Source organism: Synchiropus splendidus, chromosome 2 (assembly GCF_027744825.2).
Source record: "Synchiropus splendidus isolate RoL2022-P1 chromosome 2, RoL_Sspl_1.0, whole genome shotgun sequence".
NCBI classification, from domain to species: Eukaryota; Metazoa; Chordata; class Actinopteri; order Syngnathiformes; family Callionymidae; genus Synchiropus; species Synchiropus splendidus.
In genome coordinates this window covers 36,748,000-36,770,050 of record NC_071335.1, presented here as the reverse complement: position 1 = coordinate 36,770,050, position 22,051 = coordinate 36,748,000, and the positions used below count along the sequence as shown (strand labels likewise).

The window sequence follows — 22,051 nt, the reverse complement described above, 5'->3', positions numbered from 1 at the left end:
TTCCGCTTGTGGCTCCGCCCCTGTGATGCAGGGGGCGGCACTACACAGCGTCGACGTCATAAAGGCTCGAAGCGTCACAAAGGCAATAAACTTTAGACCAATCAACTCCAAAGCATCCTTAAAAACAACTGCACATACTGTACCTCACTTAAAAGATAGATGAAAATCAATAAAAACCAGCTACATTAATGTACAGTTGTAGCATTGCTTTAACAGTCTGTGCAAAGCACTGTCAAAATACATGAATCATCAGGTCCAATACATAACACATTTTTCATAACACACACATCCTAAATGTCCACATCTACCATGCATTTATAATTTATAATTTAATCTTTTTTAAAGTCTGCTGTTGAATGGCTAAACATGAGCGACAATAACGTAATAATGTAGTTTTTGTTGACAAACTGTATTAAATTTGGAGCTGACATACGTATTTAAAATTCTTGAAAACCAAATATACTTGAGTATATTTGACACAAGTCAGGCAGTTTGTCACTAAGTTGGCTGCTCATCGACAAATATTTTTAATAGCTTTAATGAGGATATGGACTGTTATTGATTCCTCCTAAGGCAGTGCAGGAGCCACCGAAAACCAAAGTGTTAAAAGATGTCTTGCAGAACGTCGTGAGAATGTGAGAAAGAAAAGCCACCCCAAAATGAAACAATGTTTCAGTGCTGCATCTTGGTATGGCATGGTAGTTTGGTTGAAGATGAATGAACCTACGTGATCCTGCAGGTATGCGACCTCAATGGCCAACAGGTTTTTACAGGTGTCAGGAGGTGTTTGTGCCTTCACCTGTCCAAGTCACAAACCTGCAATTATGAGAGGGTGAAAGGTGAATGTACCAGACCTCAGTCTGCATGCCAACCATCGGTAATGACCCCTCTCACTGAGGCAGCCCTCAGTCACGGTGTCCATCATGGGTCACATTTTAAGCAAGGATATTGCTAAACTTGAGCTTGACACAGAGGTCATCACAAAGGTATAAGCAATAAGTGAAATCTTCCTCCTGGATTGGGACCAGTACCTGAGATTCCAGGCTGAGACCATAGGATGAAGGAATCTCTGAGATTGATTGGTGGTGATTCTCATGGTTGTTAGGAGGGAACCTGGTGGTTAGGAGCATATCCAGGTGTCAGCAAGGATGGAGGAACCCATCATTTAGATTCTGGGGCAGCTGGACAAAAATGTGGTACACCGGCACCAAATAACCTGCAGCTGCCACTAGGTGTAAGAGAGAAGTTCAGACTAACAGTGAAAGTGTCCTTTATTGTGCAGTTAAATCTAGTCTTGTTTAAAATATATGATAGGACAAAACAAGTCGCCAAAAGGCCAGGAGTTTGTTTGACAGATGGTCGTGCTGCTTGACATGCCAGTCCTGCAGAATGCAATCTGAAGTTCCCCAACAATGAGGTCTGTTGGAAGCAGCCGTGTCGATGATCACATCATAATAGCTGCTGCAGTTTTCTGCTTGATCTTTCGTCCTGTTGTTCTCCAAACACTGCACCATGCGTACATGTAATCTGACGTGACGTCTCTGAGGATGTTAACTAGAAACCGACCTTGCAGCGCCTCACTCGGACAGAGCTCCAGTTTCCCCTGCAGACTCGCAGACGCTCTCCGATGCCCGTGTCATCGCACTGTGACTACCAAACCCTCACTGCGGGGGAGCGGCGTCTTCCAGCTGCCTGGGATCCAGACTGTACAAGACAGTGTGAAGAAGAGCGCGGGGATGTTCAAAACGTGGATGTGAGGGTGCTACTTACTGAGCCAAACATTACACCCCAAAGATGAGAAGGAGAAGAACACCGTAGTGTGACTTCGCATCACAGAAACTAGATCCAATTGATCTTCTGTTTCACAACGATTCACCAGAGAATGTCTGTGAAATTACATTCTGGATTATCAAAACCAAATAATAAAAAAAATAAATTAATAATTATGCACCGGCAAAATGCGGTTCTGATCAAATAAACCATGGAGCCTTCTCTGTTTATTATTACTAACCTCAGCTCAATTCCAAGTGTGTTCAAACACATTTTTGGCTTCACCTACAAGATATTATATTGTCTCCAACTGTATTCTTGAATGCTACAAAAATGAAAACATGGTGTCAAGCAATTGTCTAAATATTTGAAATTGTTTGCCCAGAGCCAGACCTCTGGGTGTCAGCCATTAAAAATGATGTATTTTACGCAAGACACCACAACCTTTGGTGCGTTTTACATTCATAAAACTCTTCTGCTTGTGACCTGACTCTTGTGATCATGAACTTGGTGCTCACATTCAACTGTAAACACATAAATCATAACCTGTCACAACAGTCCCGCAGTACTACGTGGGTGTAACCACAACTTTCTATGGAGCCAGCCTCCAACTCACGCCTACCCCAGAGGAGGACCCCACCAAAGCGCTGTCTCTGTGTGTGTCAGTCTCCTCTCCCCTCACTCACACCATGGCTGCATGGTGGCAGCCGCTTGTCTCCGTCTGCCTCGCTCACTTTCTCGTTTGTGGTCTCTGTCCTCCATCGAATGCTTTCCTCTCAGAGACAAAGGTGAGCTCTTCTTCTTCACTGGTAAGACAATGATATTCTCAATATTTTGCATAATGTTTACTGACCCGGACACATCAGCATGATGATCACAAATAGCATTGTGTTTTAATCAGGAAGTCGATATAACTATCTTTTGCATCTGTGGGTCATATGGAATTAAAAAAGCCGTCTGAGAAATCTGAACTTCATTTTAAATGAACAACTATGGAATCAGACAATACCAAGAGTTTTCTCATGAGAAGTTCATATCGAAGTACAACACCAAAATGAGAGAAAACATTTCTGAAAGCTTTACATGTGTGGTGGTGTTATTTGTGAGGCCTTGAGCTCAAATGAGGTCACAAAATATTTCATTCATGGCAGAGAGAGCGTGTCGAAATCTGATCAACTTCATATACATTCAAACTATACGGACAGTGAGACGCACTGTATTGCTTGTCATTGTTTTTATATTTCATTTGATTTTACTATAAGTAAATGTCTATTCAATATTTGAGCTTTAAATTGCTAAAATGTTACATATCCCTTTCATGTATTAATCTTCATCTTCATCCTTTATTTTGGTTCATTTATTTGGTTCCACATCCAGGTAAAGTTATGCTGTACCTTTAACTTTGGTGAAACACAACACATCTCACACCCTTGCAATTGCTCCTCGCAGCCAGAAAACAACAGCAGAGTTTTGAAAACTGAGGTTACCTGGTGGATCCTGCCAGTAACATATGCTTGTCTCAAAGACTAAGCCATGTTTGGGTGATGACATCACATACCATAATGTGGTGCTCCTCATTAACTGCTCCTTGATAATGTCATAGTTTAGCCTGATTCATATTTCATGTCTGTATGTTCCTATGTCCAAAGGGTTTTGACGTGCTGAAGGGGAACTTCTCCCGAACGTTCCTCCGTGTTGGCTACCACAAGGTGACAGTGATTCCTGCAGGAGCCTGCAACATTAGCATCAAGGAGGCAGTCAAAACACGAAACTACATCGGTACCAACATCAACCCGACAAGACACATTCTTTGAGACCGGTTCTGTTTGCGTGATAGAGGTGACTTTGTTTCCCTTCAGCCTTGAAGACGCACACTGGTGACTCCATCATCAATGGCAACTGGGTGATTGACAAGCCGGGAATCTTCGCAGCTTTGGGCACACAGTTCACTTACCGGCGACCCAATGAAATCCGCTCTCGGACTGGAGAATCCATCAGCGCTACCGGACCTCTGACAGACGACTTGCATGTTTATGTGAGTGTCAGCCTTCATCTACAAACATGGGTCCATCATCATGAATTTTTGTTCTTGTTTGCAGTTGATCTACCAGCAACCAGGTGTCAGAGTGTACTATGAGTACTTGATGCCTTTGAAGACCACCAGGCCACCTCCACAGACCACCACACCCTTTGCTGCAATTCCTCAAAGTGAGTCACACAAAGCATAAACTCTCTCTGTGACAAACAGAAATGATCGTGAGTTGTTTTAATACAGCGTAATTCTCACCAGTTTCCTCTCACCATGTGATGAGAAGCAAACCCCAGCAGCAAATACCTATGGGACTCTACCCTTCACCTCACTCTCAACAAACTCCACCTCTCCATTAGTACCAAAACAATGTGTGCCAGCGTTTGCTAAATGTCCCTCACACCATAACTATTATGGGTGTTGCTGTCTCCAGCACGCTTCCTTTCAGTGTCCAAAATATAAATCACAGCCAAAATCTGACTTATTTAAGAAGAATCTTTCTTTAGTCATATGATTCTGGGTTTCAGAATTGAATCTGGATCATCATGGTTCTTGGTTGTTATCACCTCTGCCAAGGAAGCTACGTGGCTGTTGGCATTTATCTGACAGCTTGCTAAATAGCTAACAGATTTCAATGACATCTTCGGGAAATGTGAATAATGAAAGAGGGAATGAGTGATTACATGTTCCTGACATTCTGAATCCAGAGATTTGGAAGACTGAATAGTTGTTGGCTACACTTCCTGTATATGTCGTGCACTGTCCTCCTTATCCTAGTTGGTAGGATCCTCACTGACCCTGGCAATAAAGCTGATTCTGACCTAGGAGTGAAAGGCTCGGGACACCCTGGAAAAGTCAGCAGCCTGTTGCAGGACACATATAACTCTTGCTTTTCTTTTGCATCGCGCTATCCTGAAGCCAGCACTGCAGCATGCACGGTTGACAAGGGAGTGAATGGCAATGAGATCTTGAGTGAGACTCTGAAAGTGGTCCCCTCCCCCCTACCCACCTACATCTGGATCAAGGCTGGATATACGGAGTGCAGCTCATCATGTGGCACAGGTGAAGAGATATGCCTGATGTTCAGTCAGCATAGACAAGTCAGACAAAAATATTGGACACACATGATATATATTTAAATTTTCCCTGTGTTTTTGTACATCTAGGCTGGCGACAAATGATTCTCCAGTGTGTCGCCAAAGACTCCATGATGACCGTCAGTGCACACTTCTGTGATGCTGGACAACAACCAACCAGCCAGGAGGAAGTGTGCAACACTGAGCCCTGTCCAGCGTAGTGAGCAACACGCCAATCTGTTGCCTCTATTCACTTTTAAATCCCAAAGCATTTCTGTCTTGTCTTGGCTCAGCTCTGTCTTCACTTCAACAGCACCCTCATGTCTGCTGTAGTGCTTATTTACGCTTACCTTAAGTATGTCATTTTCCTTGAAAAATACAATTCTAATGATGTGTATCTGTTGCCTCAGCTGGGATGTTGGCGAGTGGTCTGAGTGCAGCAAGAGGTGTGGACCAGGAACTCAGCTCCGACAAGTCATCTGCCGCCAGGTCACCAGCGTCCAGAAAAATGGGACCGAAAACTCGGTCACTGTGGAATCAGAACTGTGTGGGACAACAGATCGACCTGCTACCTCATCTACCTGTCAGATGAAGATCTGCAGCCAGTGGGAAATCCGCTCGGAGTGGAGCGCAGTGAGAGATGACACACACACACAAGCTGCTTCAGTCATAGCTTACAGTCAGAAAATAGTCGCTATCACCAAAATTAAAACTAGTATCTAGACTTTTCATGTGATAGAAATGAGTAAATGTGTCTGGAGTTAAGTGATCCCAGAGGCCGTCTCTCCTCTGTAACAGGGACAGCCTTCATCCAAGGTTGAAAAATGTAAAGGAGCATCAAATGCAAAAACACATCTCACTGTGAATGCTTTCCCATCTCTCACTAGTGTTCAGTGCCGTGTGGACTGGGCCAGCGGAGCAGGCAGGTGGTCTGTGTGAGCAACCAGGGCGAGGTGGAGGAGGACCAGGAGTGCAACATGAACCTCAAACCGGACGCTCTTGAGAACTGCGACATGGGTGCGTGTGCCCGGAGCTGGTTCACCTCGCTCTGGAGTGAGAAGGTAACAGATGTGGGATGAAGCAGGAATGGGGTGGGATTCTGTGTCGGCTCCTGGGAAACTGAGGATTAGTAGCAAAACTCTAAGAGGCGGGTTGCAACATGTTCAACAGATCTATATTTTGGGAATGCACGTACATCTGATATTATACAGTCAATAGCTCAAGATGACTGATCTCCAGGCTAATCTTCCATCCCAATCGTCAGGTTCAAGTTTTGGCTTGCAAAAATGATGAAGCTGGGGTTCAGACAAATGTGCAAGCCTGTGTGTTTTTATTGCTTCTCTCAGTGCTCAGCAACGTGTGGCAAAGGTGCACAAACCCGGAGAGCTGTGTGTCTGAGGAATCATGTGAGTGATCTTCCGCTGGACAGCTGTGACGGCGAGCGCCCCTTGGAAGAGAAGCCATGTGACTCAGGTCCATGTCAGAAGCGTCTCGAGTGGTACTCTGGGCCTTGGAGTCAGGTAGCATTTTTACAAATTTAAATACATGTTTCTGAGCAATCGTCTGACACGTGTGGCATTCAGTGCTCTGCAGAGTGTGGGAATGGCACGCAGACGCGGACTCTGGCTTGCATCCTTAACAACAACAGTCTTATGGAGGTGGTGGACCATTCCAGATGTTCACATCTTCCGCAGGAGGTTACAGTTCAGCCCTGCATGTTGAAGCCGTGTGGGGTCCAGTGGTACGTCACAGAGTGGAGTGAGGTCAGTGCCCCGAACCTGCGACTGATCCTTGGGATTGAAGATGGTTCAGAATAGTGGAAGACATGGGAATCTGCTATGCACTGAATGGAAACACTGGGGAACAAAGAACTGTTAATCCACAAACGCAATAAATAAGCCAGTCATAATAATAAATACAGGTGCCTGTAGCCATCTCCCTCGTGTTACGAATAAGAATGAGACTTATTTTCACCGACTATTATTGAGCTACCATTATGTTATCCATTCAATGAGGTAGCTTTTTAGCATCCCCCATTGCATCGAGCACCACTACTCGAATTAGAATGAGCTCATTTGGACAGCAGGTGGCAGTAGCGGTGTGGGACACACGGGCACACATGACACATTGTCGTAGCGAGCAAGAACGTGGAACGTTGGGGTTGCCATAGTGACGCCGATCCGCCGCCAACCGCTTGGAATCTACGAGCATCCAGATGGGAAAACCAGAACGCCATCAAAATGAAAGGAAAAATGAGAGCCATTCGTCCATTTTTGCGTCAATGTGCAGACAGTCAAACGCTTTACATATAACATTTTTGGAGGCAACGGTTAATGATTTTTTTTTAAAGAAAATAAACAAATATAGAATGATGTATACAAACCGATAAACGAAGTCAAAAATTACGATGTCAAACATTTGCAGTACAAAAGACAGATGCTTTGTGGCGCTGTTTTCTCCCTCCCGTCCAGTGTTCCCTTCCATGCGGTGGAGGTTTTCGGGTCCGAGAGGTGCGATGTCTCACGGACAGCTTTGCCCCCAGTGACCTTTGTGACGCCAACATAATACCAGGCAATCGGGAAGAATGCAACACTCATCCTTGTAAAGCAGAGATCAGTAAGTATGATTATTTTTGTGCCACTGCTGCATAAGTAATTCTAAGAAAGATCTATCTGAATATCTATGTACTTTGCACTGAGGATAAAAATGCTTGACTCTGACCAGCAAAATAGTCAATGTTGACATCATCCCGTTCCTTCTTCCCAGCTCCATCCTGCAGTGACCAGAACCACAACTGTGTGGTGGTGGTCCAGGCGCGACTGTGTGTTTACAACTACTACAGGAGCATTTGCTGTGCCTCCTGTGCCAAAGCCCAGAAAGCTTACCCCTACTCCTCGCAGAAAAACCACATCCGCAGGTGATGCATGGAGGTTCCACCGAAACAGAAACATCAAGCTACTTGGATGCATTTGAAATCCGGAAACGATAAATATTTTTCAGCCAAATTCTCATAAAACTAAATTATTTATCCCATCAAAATTAAAGCATTTTTATTTGTGATACTTTCTGAATCTGATTGCTAATTTGCATTTACTTACTTTTAGAATAGTCTGATTAAATATGACAAAGGAACAAGACATGTCACTTGTGAATAAAATCACATTTTAGTTGAATCCAGACCAACATAGCCTACAGGAAGTCTTTGCTTTGAGCTGATACAGACACCAGCATCTATTTTCAAGGAATTGTCTGCATTTAGAACGCGCACTTCCCAAGATGACTTGCAAGAATATGGAATGAAATTACTAGAATTTAAAAAAGCTCAGCAGCATTGGCACTTACTTTTATTCTATTTAAAATAATACCATTTTATAGAGGTAAACATTGCAAAATTGGTTATACACACTCATCTATAATGTTCATATGATAATTTACAATATCTGGCCGACAACCAGATGTATACGTCAGGCAAGCATGTGTCTTGAGGCTGCTCTGATGAATCAATACATCCAACTAGAGTGAGTAATAGCACCTTCCATTCACTTGTGCCATCATTCTTCTTGTCCCCAAAGTCATGATAGTGACTGATTCAGGAGCAAGGAGAGAAACTACTGACAAGAGGAATAGAACATTTTCATATGGACCAGGACGAACAAGGAGACAAAACACCACTTGTTGTGTTTATGGTTTTTTTTCTTTCAACAAATTCCAAACTGTCATTGGGACCAAATTTTGTTCACAAACTTTCTCCTGTGTTGTAACTGTACATCCAAACATTCACCAGTCCACCATCCACAGATACAAGGCTGCACCAGTACAGTAGGTCCATGCTCAATGGGAGGGTATGATGCACAAAAATAGTGAGTCAGTGACTTTGGCATTGAGGACGAAAGTATCAACATTCATGAACAACAAAAACTGCCTCAGTTACATGATCCCAAACACATTCAAGGACATTTTTATATATATATATATATATATATATATATATATATATATATATATATATATATATATATATATATATGATAATAGTGACTTTGTTCCTAGCATTGGGTGTGAGACTTTAAGACATTATTATTGTAACTCTTTGTAAACAAGATGGTCGATATAAATGAACACAAACAATTTATACAAGTCAGTTTTAAAAATACCATAGCAAGTGATATATTCCATCAAAGTCGACTGTGGACAACAAAAATATATCTCACTCCCATCTGATTTGTTCAGCTTATAAAAAGCAAAGTTTGTTTTCTTTCGTTGCATCGTACCAACATTCACCAATTTTCACTGTTGTAAAAGTGTAACAAAGAAATGTAAATAGCATGATAACGATAATGTATACAAAATAAAGGCTTTTTAAATGATAACTGACCAGAGGCAATCTTAGTTACTGATATTGAGCAGACTTGCCTCCTCGGGTCAAATGATAAATAATAACTCTTATATAGTCTTATAAGTCCCAGAGTTCTCCCAACGTTTGCCAAATGGAGTCACCTGTGTTTGGCAGAATCTTTTCACCCTCTGTGCGGCCATTTTTGTGGGACAGTCAAACAACAAGTAAGAAGTTGAAGGCACAATTATCTGAAGCCGCAGAGCCTTCAGAGCTAGAGAAATCAAGGTGAAGAGGAGACAGTTCCAGGTGTGTGAGTGAGGGAGCAATGAGGCATTTAAGAGACTTAAGGCCAAACTTTCAGATCATCCAGTCAGTAAACAGGATATTTGAAGTGGATCCAGTCGATTTGCCTAAGGTCCCATAATATACACAAGCGTGGCTTTGGCTTGTACATACGTTTGGGTCCAATTATCCACCTCCTACCACAGGCACATTTAGATGGGGGCCTCTTTCACCTCTCAGTCTGCCACATGACTCAGCAGCACTACTTGGCAGTGTTGAGCTGAGAGGCTGCAGGTGATCAAATCAGTCCTCTTCTGAGCATCTGAGGAGGAGAACTTGAGGACCTCACCTCACCTAGTCTGACACGCTCCCTGCTGAAGCACCACCTTAGCATAATACCGGACCTTTAATTTCATAGCTATTCACGCTGCGTAACTCTGTCTTAACTTAACTCCTGTTCAAGAAAATAATATGCACCAAACTTATAAATGTATGTTACAGGAATATACACAGGGACTAGTCTATGGTATATCACAGCTAACAATAAATCCAAGCATTCAGAGTAACAACTTTGGCTTTTAAGAGTTAGTCTACATACGCACAGACATGGAACACACTTAAAATGGCAAAATAAAAACAGACTGAGTGGCTCACACGCAGATCTACTGCCATGTTCATCCTTGTGATCGCCGACAACACACTCAATGATTAAAATCCTGCCCCTTAACCCATGCGTTTGAGCCGCAATCAAACATGAATTTGGGTTGAATAGTTTACCATGTAAAAAAGACCGAAGGCTCAGAGGGTTGAAAATGAGAGGTTCGAGTTTGTTGTTCTACCTGTGCAAGTCAAGAGTAAAATGCTACAACGCTGTTGATAACGGAACGGGCTTTGGGCGGGCTACGCCTCTGCAGACTGCTCGACTCAATGGGGCCAAAAAATGGCATGACAACTTGTTCTCCATGTCTTTTGTTATGATGAAGCCCTTAACTTCTCCATGTGTCGCGTCCTTTTACACAAGGACAAACCGCGACAGGAACTTGCATAAATTCCTCAGGAACCAATCAACTTGTTCAAAGATCCCCTGGCTGTTACAAACGGCTCCTGATTTGTTTTCCACGATACATTTTGTTTTCCAACAATGTGTCCCCACTGTAGCCTTACTCACTGTCTGTCTCCAAGTCTGAGTCAGACCACTGCACCGGGCTTAATTTCCCGTGGCGCTGAGCGTACTCGATGATGGCAGTGTAGCAGAAGTAGTACTGATCCCACGTCTGGATGCTGAAAGCTCTCTGAGTGCGCATTCGCCGCACAGTCTGAAAGACGTCTACTGTGCCAATGTCTTCCAACCGGGACAGACAAATGTCCAGTGTACAGAAAGTACCTGAGGGCAGAGAGACAGTTCAGGAGTTCAAGACCATTTCAGAAATCCACGACTTGTGTGTTTTTACCTGTCCTGCCAATGCCCGCACTGCAGTGTACAATCACAGGGGGGCCCCCAGCAGGGCCCGTCCAACTGGAACCCAGACTCTTAACCGCAGCGTCACGTCTTTGGAGGACATGCTCACGGAAGTCTAGCATGGCTGAAGCGCTTTTGGGCACGCCAAAGTCTGGCCAGCTGACATAGAGGTAGTGGCATACATCCCGCTTCTCTCCAGACTGTGTGAAGAAGGAGACAGGGACATCTGTTATTCATACAGGCCAAACCACCTGACTGAGGAACTGGCTTCACTTACTTGAGTGTTATAGAGCTCAAGAAACGAGAGTTTAAAGTCCTGGAACACCTGAATGTGTGTGTTTCTGATCAAAAAGTGTCCATGCTGTTCTGTCCTGCCTTCTTCCAGAGGCCAGTACTGACCACACTTGACCCGACCTCGCTCCACCACCCTGACACACAGACACGGCTGATAAACACACCGATGCAATAATACCATCAGAACGGTCTACAGTGCTGCCCTTACCTGGTGGTCATGACTATAATTAGTACCATCTGTTCCCAAACCATGCGCCAAAAGTCAGCAAATGTTTTTGGCAAAGGACCTGGACAACATTTAGAAAAAGTGTTTAAGACATTTCTTTTCAAAATATGTTGTGAAATCTCTTACCCTGAGTGGCGATGTAGGCATTGCTCCTCTTGTACCCGTCCATGAAACTGGCATTGATGTAATCTGATGTCTGAAACCGACAAAAGAGGCTGAAAAAATGAAACCCACCTCCAGACTTGAAAGATCTTTCTTCAGCTGAAAAGCTCCATATCAAGATCTAGCGTTTTACCTCGTCCTCGTCATCACAGAGCTGACAGAGGCGTACACGAGACTGGTCCAGACAAAGAACGTCGCTGTACCGGTTCTTTATCTGGTTGGAAAGTTTTCTGCACACATGCAAAAAGGGTGTTATCACATCCACCAAAGACACAAAGAACCTGTCTTGGACACAACAGGAGGACTGAATTGGATATAGTCATTGACAGAATCTCTTACTTGGAGTAATCGAAGGTTCCTGCAGGCGGCTCCTTACGTATTTCCTCGTATTCCTGATAGATGCCCTTTTTCTTCTTTCTCTTGACGTGCTCCACTAGGTCGTGCACCGACAGTCCTCCCTGCTCTGGCATGTGAACCGACAGCTCCATGCAGCAGTCTTCGTCCTCAGGACCCCAGGAGGAGGACAGGGGCGGTGACTGGGAGTAAGCTTGGTGGGGCGGCCGGGGCAAGGCCTTCTGTGGCAAGGGCGGCACGCCATCCTCTTCATCATCTCCTTCCTTACTTTTGCCATCTTTGTCTTGCCCACCACTGTGAGCATATGGGGTCTCAGGAGGCGTGTCTGACTGGGGAGGAGCTAGACGACCTCGACCATTCACATTGGCGTTGGGGCTGACACTCATGTTGGTGCCGGCAGAACCGTTCCAATGTTGGTGATTTCCCAGGGACTTGTGCACCCCAGAATATGGGCTCTGCTGGGCCGCACTTCCTCGAGTCCGTTCCTCCACTGTAACGCAGTGGTTGTGGTGGTTAGCATTGCTATCATCATAGCAGTTAGCAGCGGCCATTTCTGAGCCTAAATGTGTGTTGATATGAGCATGGGTGATTTTGGAATCTTTGTTGCTGCACTCTAAGCTGTAGGACCGTAGAAGGTTTCCAACACAATCATGAGTGTCCTCTACTTGGGTGTCACCAGGAACTGTGTTTGTGTGTACATTCACACACGACTGGATCCATGCCACGTGGCTGTACTGGGACGTTCCTCCCAGGTGTTCAGGGAGTGATGACACTGGGATGTGATTGGGTAGCTCATGAGCTTTCACTGTGCAAACCTGCGGATGAGCAAGAGTTTAATAGTATGAACATTTAGCAAAAGCTGACGTCACCAAAAAATGTACCGACCCGCTCTCTTAGCTTCTCACGCACAAAGAGGCGAAGAACAGCAAAGGGTGCCCGAAACCACAGAGGTGATGACACAATAAATACGCATTTTAAACGAGCTGGGAAAGCCCCCTGATGAAAGAAGCAAAATGAGAACAAAGATTTATTGCATGCGTGATGGAAAAAAAATCAACACAGAAAACTGTGGCGTTTACCTTGAGTAAATTTAGAATCTTGACACAGAGCTCGTAGTCAAAATTCCCATAGCTGGAGTTGGTCATATCGTAGATGAATATGAGCCCGTCCCTCTGAGTCTGCACACTGAAGAGCAACACAGGGACTTCATGGTCATTTTAGGAAATTGGGGGAAAAAAGGTGCTGCGATAAAAAACACTCAAGTTGGTGCAACTAAAACACTAGAAATTCCATAGCTCCATTTTGACTTTGCATGGTTAATACTGACAATGTTTTGCATCATTGCATTAACAATGCATCCACCTATTTTCACCATTGACGCTGACACCACTGTTGCAGAGAATTCCATGATCTCTTCCACTGCGTTTCGTTCCAGGTCACTGTCAGAGAGTTGGACTCTCCACTGCAGTTAGCTTTTTCGTCACAATCATGACGAGTCACAAGGCGCTGATCTGCTGTTTCGCTTCCTTCATAGTTTCAAGCTGTTTCTCCTACCAGTTTTTGGAAACGGTCGTGTTAGAATAGATGTCTGTGAGACCACAACTGGAATTAAATGACAGTAAATAATCCCTTTTACAGATTTTCTGGGAATTTAAAGCTCTTTCTCTGTAATTTCTTTCGTACTAAAATACTCTAAATTATTCTGATGGCCTCTTGGACTTTGAGTTGAAGCCAAAATGTATGCAAATGTATCAATTGTCCAAACTCATGATAAATTATCATTAAAAATGGATTATTCACATTTAATGAGTATTTTACTGTGTAGTTTGTAGGGCAGTGAGTAACTCTTGAATTTAAACATTTTTTTAAAAATATAGCAGATGAAATAATAAATAGTAAATACGGAAACGCCACCACTGTCCTGGATTATAGGTCTTAAATTGTATTGTGTGTTAAAATGGAGCCCAGATTTATGTGCAGACGTCCAATTTGCTATTTACCTTTAGCCTGACTAAATTTGAGCCTAGACTTTTCATGGCATTAATGTCCACAAAATAATTAATTAAAATAAATTTTGTTTTCATTATTTTATTTGCACAGCAAAACACAAAGTTACACTGTGCCCATTTTTATGGAGTCATATCATTTTCGATCAAATTTGTTCACTTCATTTGATGAATATATTCTTTAAATCTATCGTACCATGGACCTTGTTTTGTCTTTTGTATCATTTCGTGAGGTAACCCTTTTTTCTCGCTACACATTTTTGCACATAATTTGCAAAGCAGTACCACAAATTTTCTATTTGCCATTTCAGTAGCTTTAATCTGATACCACTGTTTCCTGCCACGGTCACTTGGCAACAACCTCAAGACAAGGTTAACATGAAACAGAATTCCATGTCATTGTGGTGTTGCATACCAACATGAACATGGTCTTGTAATTGCCAGGAGATTATCACATCTGCGGCGTTTATTAAAACAGATCAACCCTGCAACCATTAAAATGGTTTGGTTAATACCTTTGTAAAAAAAAGTAAAAAACAATCAATTTTTGTTTCTTCTCTCAGTCACACTCACGCGTTCCCCCAACAAGCTAAAATCGCAGGTGTAGAAAGTGTAATGCAAGTCATTGACCAGGAACTCAAAGAAGAGCTATAGTGCACTTCTCCCATCCACCCCTGACGGTCACATTATCCACTTTCTTTTCATGAGCTTCAGCAGATGCCTGGTTTTCTAGTGGGTGGAGGCCACCTGAATGCCCAAATGCTTAGGAGTTGCTTTGATCAAAGAGTAGCATGAGTAGATGAGTTAGGCTTCACACGTGACATATTGGTCATTATTATCACTTGACATATCTGAAAAAAAGGAAGTAGACTAAAACACCCACCAAATAAAATAAATGTAATGAAATAAGAACCTCTCGATAGCTTTGTCCAGCTGATAGATGATGGCCTGCAGCACGGCCTTATGAGTGGTGACGTCGGGTCGATGCAGACGTGCAGTGAAGAGAGCCAGAGCAGCACCATTAGTGTCACGCCCCGGCTGGATGTTGGACACACGGATCAAATTGTGTTAATCTTCGTGAACAGAACGGAATGAACCAGTCGGTCAGAAGTTACCAAGACTGTGAATTTCCCACTCAGCAACTCGGAGCGGAGCGGCTCCTCGTCAGGGATGATATTGATGATCCCTTCTTTGATTCTTGTGTTCTGATGTTCATCCACCAAAGACGAAAATGGAGCAAGTAAGACATAGCAAGCAAGAATGAGAATCAAAAGGTCACTGAAATCATTTGGAACACACCTACGAAACCATACAAGAGATTTCTAGCGTATTCACAACATTGTTTTAAATGGCAATATTGGATTTAATACACACTCATGGACCTACAAAATTATAATTTCAAGCAAGATTCACGGATTCAGAACGACAATGTTATAGTAGCTCTACTTTATCTGTATCTGAAAAAAAATTCCTGTCATGGCCAATCCTGATTTTGCAGTAAATTGGTTTAGCTTTTCTACAAAAGACTTTCCAGAGTTACAGAGAAGACAGACTGGATGCATGTACGCCACTTCCTGTCACATAGCAGTGATCTCAGCTGGCTGTTGTCAGAAGCTAGGGCTCAATAATTCCGAGAAATATTTAACTGAGTCTATTAACCGCAAGAACCCTTCCTTTGCTGGGTGTTAATAGCCCCGACCTGAAACCTCACAGAGACCGGGTCAAATGACTAGTGGGTTTCCATCTTAGAAACATTTACATTACCAAGATGGCGGGCGTTTTCATTTCATTTCATTTACTTCAGGCATGCTGTTGTCAGATTATGGATTCTATTACGACTCAATAAACCTCAGAACGACAGCATATGCTACAGCCTTAAAAAGTGCAAACCACTATATCAATGATATCAAGGTTTTTGGAGGCAAAACAGAAAAAATACATACTGTTGATGTTTAGAATACTATAATCATCATAAATGCATATGTCAATATTTGAAATGAGTATATCATTAATAGATATGTTAACAAAGCTAATCATTGTTTAAACATTAAAAAGCAGCTGACGCTAATGATAATACGCTGATAACAGCCTCACCATGTGACGATGGCAGCGATAATGTGGAACTTCCTTGGCTCCGATTTCAGAAATACATGAAGATTAGATGTTAAGAAGAACAAGAACACTACTCTATTATCAGCGTGGAAAAGGTTAAAAAACTAATGACAACAGGAGCGGGAGGAGGGGTTCGGGACAATTCATTTTGACTTCAATATATCCTGATTTAGGTAACACCAGCACTCGTGTTGAAGCTCTTCTTTACTTTTGCCCTCAGCATGTGGGTCTAATGACCCGCATACGGTTCCACAGCGATCTCACATACATTAAAGTGAGTACTTCTTTCACCATAAACGTGTGTGGCTGATGTGCATCTTTTGTCCCCTCAAACGCTTCATCTTTGATACAGATAGGATTGAGGTTTCAGCAAATAAACACAACATAATGAGCAAAACATTAGACATCTGTCAAGATATTTCTTTCACTTTTTACCATAAACAGATAATTTTTAATTTACCTTGTACGCTTGGAAGAGGTCAATGGCTCTGTAGACATCAAACTTCCGGGCCATAAGAAACTTGACAGCTGTGGGTTGGGAGACGAGCCCAGCACTGTGAGGCTGCTCCCTGCTGCGCACCTCAATCAGGAACTCCTCCACAGCCTGATGGCCAATAGAGAAGCCATGATCAGACAAATGAGACATGTGCTTTAATGACTGATAAGAGCAATGAGAAGCAGTGTAGCAGAAGAATAGATACAGAAGGCCAGACAGTGCTTGGGGAACAAGCCCAAGATGAGAATTCCTCTCCTAAAAAAACATGTACAACAGCAAGATACGAAACGGAGCAGACCCACGAACCAGCAGAACAATGTTGTATTTCCATGCTGTGATAGTGTTTGTCAAAAAAAAAACCCTGAAGACAGTTGATCTTCAGTCACCAGATCTCACAAGAGTAGGATAAAAGGGAAGATGGCTGTGGCAGAAGTGCAAACAACACAACAGCAGCAACAACAACATGATCTATGAGACAATCCTTCCCACACTGTCAGGTCCTCAGCAGATAGGGAATTTATCTCCTCATTCATCTCATCGGTATGCAAACTTTCTGACAGGCCAGAGCCATCAAGTGATGTCTCTAATTTCAGAGAACCATTCAACTAAGATGCAGGTCATTCATCAGTCACATTTCACAGATGACTGAGCTTTCACATGAATCTTCATAGACATTACTTTACACGAGATCATGACAACATCCCAAATCAAAAGGCCACGTGTGAACCCAAATTTGAATGCAAATTTCCTAGTTCACATTTAATCATAACTTATTGATCTGAGTGGGAACATAAAGCCTTACCCGCTGACTAGGCACTTTTATTTGTGTGATGCAGAACAGAAGCCTGAAAAGTTTGTATATTACACATTTTCCAGTTCTAATATCATGACCAGATGATATATGTAAAAGCCGTAATTTAAAGTGTAAATAGAACCTGCTTTCTACCCTAGTTGTGAGTGAAAGTTATTTCGTTTTCTTATTTGTAGTAAAGATCATCGACCTTGGAAAAATAATTTTAATCAATCACGCAGTAAATAAAAGGATATGAAATGACATTGACATATGATATCGACATATATGATATTGGCGTGTATGTCTCCCCTCAACAGGAGTTCCACCAATTCAGTTAGTGTAATATATATATAATAGAGTAACTGGAGGGATGAGCAACTGCATGTCAGAGTTCTTGTTTCGCATGCTGCAACTGCAAATAAACCAAACGCCAGTGACACCGCTAATACCACCCATCGTCAGTCCGGTTTTCTCAGAATCCACAGTCATCAGAACCGAAGGGAGCGCCACCGTGAGTTTTCGCCCGTAAATCTGACACCGTTAGCTCGCAGCCAAAAAAAAAAGAACGACGTGCCCGACGGAAAACAAACTTTCACGTTTGTCGTCACGCCTTTGTCACGATATATTGTGGTATTCGAAACAACACCGAAAACAAACTAATGCTTTTACATGAACAAAAACGCTTTGTTTTCAAGATGACTTCATGGGATAAATGTCGAGGAATCTGGTGGTCAACAATAGCAATTAGCATTAGCTTTATGCTAAGTTACATGTGGTGCGAAAGGGCCGGTGATGCTGAAACAAGTAAGTCTTCTCTGCCGCCGGCCTTCGTGGGGATCAGAGCAGACACAGTACAGTTCAGGTGTAGATACGTCTTTAAATGTATGTTGCGTTAAACGTTATTAAACGGGTTAAAAGCCTTACCAGCTGTTCCTGAGGTGTTAGGGCTTCCGCCATCTTGAAGCCTCGGCAACGTCGCAGCGGGCGCGCCCACCAGCTGCTCGCTCACGCCCAACTCCTCGAGACAGGAGCGAGGCCGCGCCCACTCCCATTCACACAGACGTTCATCCACATCAATGGCAATTTTCCACAACTCGCGAAAAACAGCTTGCGGCAATACAATTAACGGATGCCATATTATTCGCCGTCATAATCCTTCACATTTTTTTTCAGAAGAGTGGCCCATACTTCCCAGCTGTCCCTATACAGTCATTCAGTTTTTTCTCTTTTTTATATTTACGCACTATGATTGAATCAATGATTGTAGTCACCTTTGTACATATCAGCCACAGATCCCAACAGTTGGAAGCCCACTTTTAGAGGAGAGAGATAAGAGGATGCCGCTGAGTGATGTGATGGTGAACAACCAGATAGTGTTTGCAGAAAGATGATCAGATTAATATATTCACACTGTGAACCATCATGCAGCGCTGACCAACATGGCTGGAGAAAGAGGAATCTGTGCTTCTAATTTAATAGCAATTGTCACATGACATACAGTAATGCATATCATGTACATGTATAATGTATTAAGGTCAATGTAATGAGAGAAATGTGACGGGGATATCATTAAGATAATCATCATAAGTAGTCTATTTGTGGAGTGGATACACAAAGACTACATTCAAACTTCATTTATTTTAGTTTCCAGAGAAAATTGCTTGATCTTACACTTTGACATACACCTTACCTTACACTTCATTTGAACTTGTCGATGATTCATTTCTAGGTAATTCACTGTACTTAGGGAAAGTTGCGATTCCTGGTAGTCTTGACAAAGCAGCAGATCAGATCAGATTTCAGCAAGAAAACCTTGTGATTCAGTTCCCCATTAGATACTAACAAAGTATATATATGAAAACAAAGCACATGTATTTTAATTGGTCTTTTTCCCCTTGTCTTGATTCCACTTTCACAACCATAGCATCACGATTGTATTACAATTCGTCTGTATGTAATACTTGCAAGCATCACTTGCATTTAATAGCCAATGAAAAAGCCTTTATCATTCGTTCATAAATATTTATATAAGTAAGAACTTGTACCAACTTCATATAGGAACCTTTGTAAATTCACGTTGTTTCGCCGGACTGTTTTTTGTGAGACACAGAGAAAGTCAGAGCGGGAGTTTGGTGGACGTTTGATACTTCAGAAACGTTCAATCGCCCCGATAAAAATAGTTTTTATTAATTGTTTTCTCCAAAATGCGGTCTCGTTTGTATTGTAGGGCGCTCTCAAGGTGATGTCATGTTGAACCACATTCTTTTGGGGATAATATTGATCGCTACAAACCCCCAGCATGAATGCCCCGGGTCCAACCGCAAAGAAGAAAAGCTACCTTGGGCAGCACCAAATAAAAAAGGCCACGAGGTAATAACAATGTGTCAATTTAACCGACTATACTTATTTTATATAATTGATTGCCATAATTTTCATTCTGCCAGCGTTCAACACGCCAACGAGCCCTTAAACAGAGACGACATGATGAAACATGCTGTCAAAGCAGACCGATCAGAAGCGTCAAACGAAGGCAGAAATGTGGTGAGTGTGACACCAATCCGTTTGTTTTGTATGAACTCTCATCATAATCTATACATTTGCTTTTAGGGTGTGAAAGAAGGTTCACAACTAGGACAATCCACATTAGCATTGGATGAGGAAATGCTGATGGCGGCAGATGTCATTGATCCCCGCAATACAACAGCCAGCAACGTTTGTCGCACAACTGTCATCTCAGATGAATCAAACTCAACCAATGGCAAGTTGGCACATGACAGAGCTTGGAAGAGAAATGTGAAAAACACATCACTGAGAGAAGACTGCAAAGACCTTGCTCAGCGTCTACTTTTCAGCGAAGATTCAGAGGCAGGTCAGACCAAGTACCCATCAGTGCTACAGTCTAGCAATGGGCAGCCAAGTAAGGAAGTGAAAAACACACAGCAATCAGAAAACTGGTACGTTAATCTTCTACATTCTTCTACAAAGAGGAATCCTTCCTAATGTGTGCTTTGTGCAGGGAGACATCTGAATTGAGAAGAAAGGACCCTCGATGCGTCAAAAATAGAAATGAAAATCGTCTTCAAAATACATCGAAAGACTACATCTTATTCAGTCCTACGCGCCTTGCAGAAGCTTTGAAGAAGGCCAAGCTCCAACAGTCATTGCAGAATCACTCGGCATCAGTGCTTACTGTCCCCAGTGGTTTAGATGTCAGCACGCTAGCAGACACTTTACCTCAGCCAGGTATTTGGTTCTTCATTTAATCTCACAATACACCAGCAAATTATTATTATAGTATAACATCTTAGCAGGGATGTTTTGATTGTACTTTATTTTGATTATTATTGTCGGTATTTATGGCCATCTCTTCTCTCTTATTGTTGATGACGGTCATCTATGAATATAGGCTTTCCACAAAGGGATTCCCAAAATACCCTTTCAGACTAGCTGGAAGTGCGATATTGTACAATATGTTGTGGAACCATAAAAGAGTGACAAATACATCTTCAGGAACTGCAGGAAAATATCATTTTAATTATTCACCCTATTAATGTATTTATTATGATCTTAATGAAATGCATCACAACAAGTAACTGTTATCCTTTTTATTTAAAATAAGTCAATGTTTACATTTTCTCCCTTGAATATTTCCTACTGATTTCATGTGACTCATTTAAGGAATGGCTCTTCACGCTCCTGTTGATCAGACTGACAAGCTCCTGTTGTCCAACTGGGGCCTACCAAGTCCTGTTTTTGAGTGCTACCGAAAGCACAAAGTGACTCACATGTTTGAGTGGCAGGCTCAGTGTCTTGCTGTTGGAAAGGTTCTACAGGGAGGGAATTTGGTGTACTCTGGTAAGAAACAGTTTCAGAGGAAAGTACATTTCACATTGGCCACTGTATCATGGTGTAGCGTCATTATGGAATGATTTGTATTAACATTTACAGTCTGGTTTCCTCTGTAGACAAAGTGGAGCTATATATTCAGCTATGCATACATTACTAGTTCTATACACTGAAGCGTTTCTTTTTCTCATCTCGATAATCGATGCCATACATTTCCTTACATGAATGTATTTCTATTTCAGCCCCTACAAGTGCTGGAAAAACTCTGGTGTCGGAGCTGCTGATGCTGAAGCGGGTGTTGGAAACTAAAAGAAAGGCTCTCTTCATTCTTCCATTTGTTTCTGTGGCCAAAGAGAAAATGCTTTACCTTCAGGTAAGACATTGGGATGTCAGTCTGCCGTTGTGTACTGTGTGTATAATACAGCTCTGGTCCTACAGAGCGTGTTTGAAGAAGCTGGTGTGCGTGTGGAGGGATATATGGGAAGCACCTCTGCTGCTGGAGGATTTGCTGCGCTGGACATTGCGGTTTGCACCATTGAAAAGGCCAATTCCCTCATCAACAGGCTGATCGAAGAGGAAAATATGGCAACATTGGGTAATAGATCTGCGAGCTAAAGGTTTTACTAGAGTAGATGTGTTAACAGCGTGCTTGTCCCATCAGGTATGGTCGTGGTTGATGAGTTGCATATGGTTGGAGATTCTGGAAGAGGATACCTGCTTGAACTTCTCCTAACCAAAATCCGCTACATTGCACTGAAACAGACCACTGGGTTCGTGTGTGTTCATTTTCTGTTTAGATGATGATGATAA

The 22,051-nt window shown here is 42.6% G+C and overlaps 3 protein-coding genes across 8 annotated transcripts in view; 2 read left to right on the top strand and 1 right to left on the bottom strand.

Annotated features, from left to right (window-relative positions):
• Nucleotides 1-1,627: 1,627 nt before the first annotated feature.
• Nucleotides 1,628-7,796, top strand: LOC128753577 (thrombospondin type-1 domain-containing protein 4-like). Its single transcript, XM_053855359.1, has 14 exons — nt 1,628-1,706; nt 2,329-2,558; nt 3,420-3,549; nt 3,630-3,805; nt 3,870-3,978; nt 4,722-4,749; nt 4,803-4,861; nt 4,966-5,095; nt 5,286-5,508; nt 5,763-5,936; nt 6,222-6,395; nt 6,459-6,638; nt 7,347-7,491; nt 7,642-7,796. The coding sequence occupies exons 1-14, from the start codon at nt 1,628-1,630 to the stop codon at nt 7,794-7,796; spliced, it is 1,992 nt and encodes a 663-aa protein (XP_053711334.1).
• Nucleotides 7,797-8,547: 751 nt separating this feature from the next.
• Nucleotides 8,548-18,377, bottom strand: LOC128753725 (tyrosine-protein phosphatase non-receptor type 9-like). 2 transcript variants are annotated; one of them, XM_053855741.1, is made up of 13 exons: nt 18,320-18,377; nt 16,567-16,710; nt 15,110-15,199; nt 14,908-15,032; nt 13,068-13,173; nt 12,874-12,984; nt 11,974-12,803; nt 11,768-11,864; nt 11,599-11,668; nt 11,455-11,533; nt 11,230-11,380; nt 10,945-11,152; nt 8,548-10,877 (listed from the first exon to the last, which is right to left on the bottom strand). In XM_053855741.1, the coding sequence occupies exons 1-13, from the start codon at nt 18,350-18,352 to the stop codon at nt 10,654-10,656; spliced, it is 2,268 nt and encodes a 755-aa protein (XP_053711716.1). In that variant the 5' UTR covers nt 18,353-18,377; the 3' UTR covers nt 8,548-10,653. The 2 variants fall into 2 exon arrangements, with proteins under 2 accessions (XP_053711716.1, XP_053711717.1); XM_053855742.1 differs by lacking the exon at nt 18,320-18,377 and adding an exon at nt 16,089-16,126 and having other exon boundaries at nt 16,567-16,681.
• Nucleotides 18,104-22,051, top strand: part of LOC128753723 (DNA polymerase theta-like) — an 18,606-nt gene continuing 14,658 nt past the window's right edge. For 3 of the 5 annotated variants that reach the window (XM_053855738.1, XM_053855736.1, XM_053855740.1), the window contains exons 1-8: nt 19,517-19,765; nt 19,840-19,936; nt 20,003-20,349; nt 20,412-20,638; nt 21,074-21,250; nt 21,484-21,614; nt 21,680-21,836; nt 21,903-22,011. In XM_053855738.1, the coding sequence (XP_053711713.1) occupies nt 19,695-19,765; nt 19,840-19,936; nt 20,003-20,349; nt 20,412-20,638; nt 21,074-21,250; nt 21,484-21,614; nt 21,680-21,836; nt 21,903-22,011 (1,316 nt within the window). In that variant the 5' untranslated portion in view covers nt 19,517-19,694. Of the gene's footprint in view, nt 18,200-19,516; nt 19,766-19,839; nt 19,937-20,002; nt 20,350-20,411; nt 20,639-21,073; nt 21,251-21,483; nt 21,615-21,679; nt 21,837-21,902; nt 22,012-22,051 lie in introns of those variants that run through there. The other 2 variants (XM_053855737.1, XM_053855739.1) reach the window with 2 other exon arrangements.

Excerpts from the sequence above, each read along its gene's own strand:
- LOC128753725 (XM_053855741.1), bottom strand. The coding sequence starts at position 18,352 with ATGGCGGAAGCCCTAACACCTCAGGAACAGCTG. Across the intron at positions 13,174-14,907 it reads CTGGACAAAGCTATCGAGAG|TGTGCAGACTCAGAGGGACG; the intron begins GTTCTTATTTCA and ends GTTGCTCTTCAG. Across the intron at positions 12,985-13,067 it reads AGATTCTAAATTTACTCAAG|GGGGCTTTCCCAGCTCGTTT; the intron begins GTAAACGCCACA and ends TTCTTTCATCAG.
- LOC128753577 (XM_053855359.1), top strand. The coding sequence starts at position 1,628 with ATGCCCGTGTCATCGCACTGTGACTACCAAACCCTCACTGCGGGGGAG. Across the intron at positions 5,937-6,221 it reads CCTCGCTCTGGAGTGAGAAG|TGCTCAGCAACGTGTGGCAA; the intron begins GTAACAGATGTG and ends TGCTTCTCTCAG. Across the intron at positions 7,492-7,641 it reads TCCTTGTAAAGCAGAGATCA|CTCCATCCTGCAGTGACCAG; the intron begins GTAAGTATGATT and ends CCTTCTTCCCAG.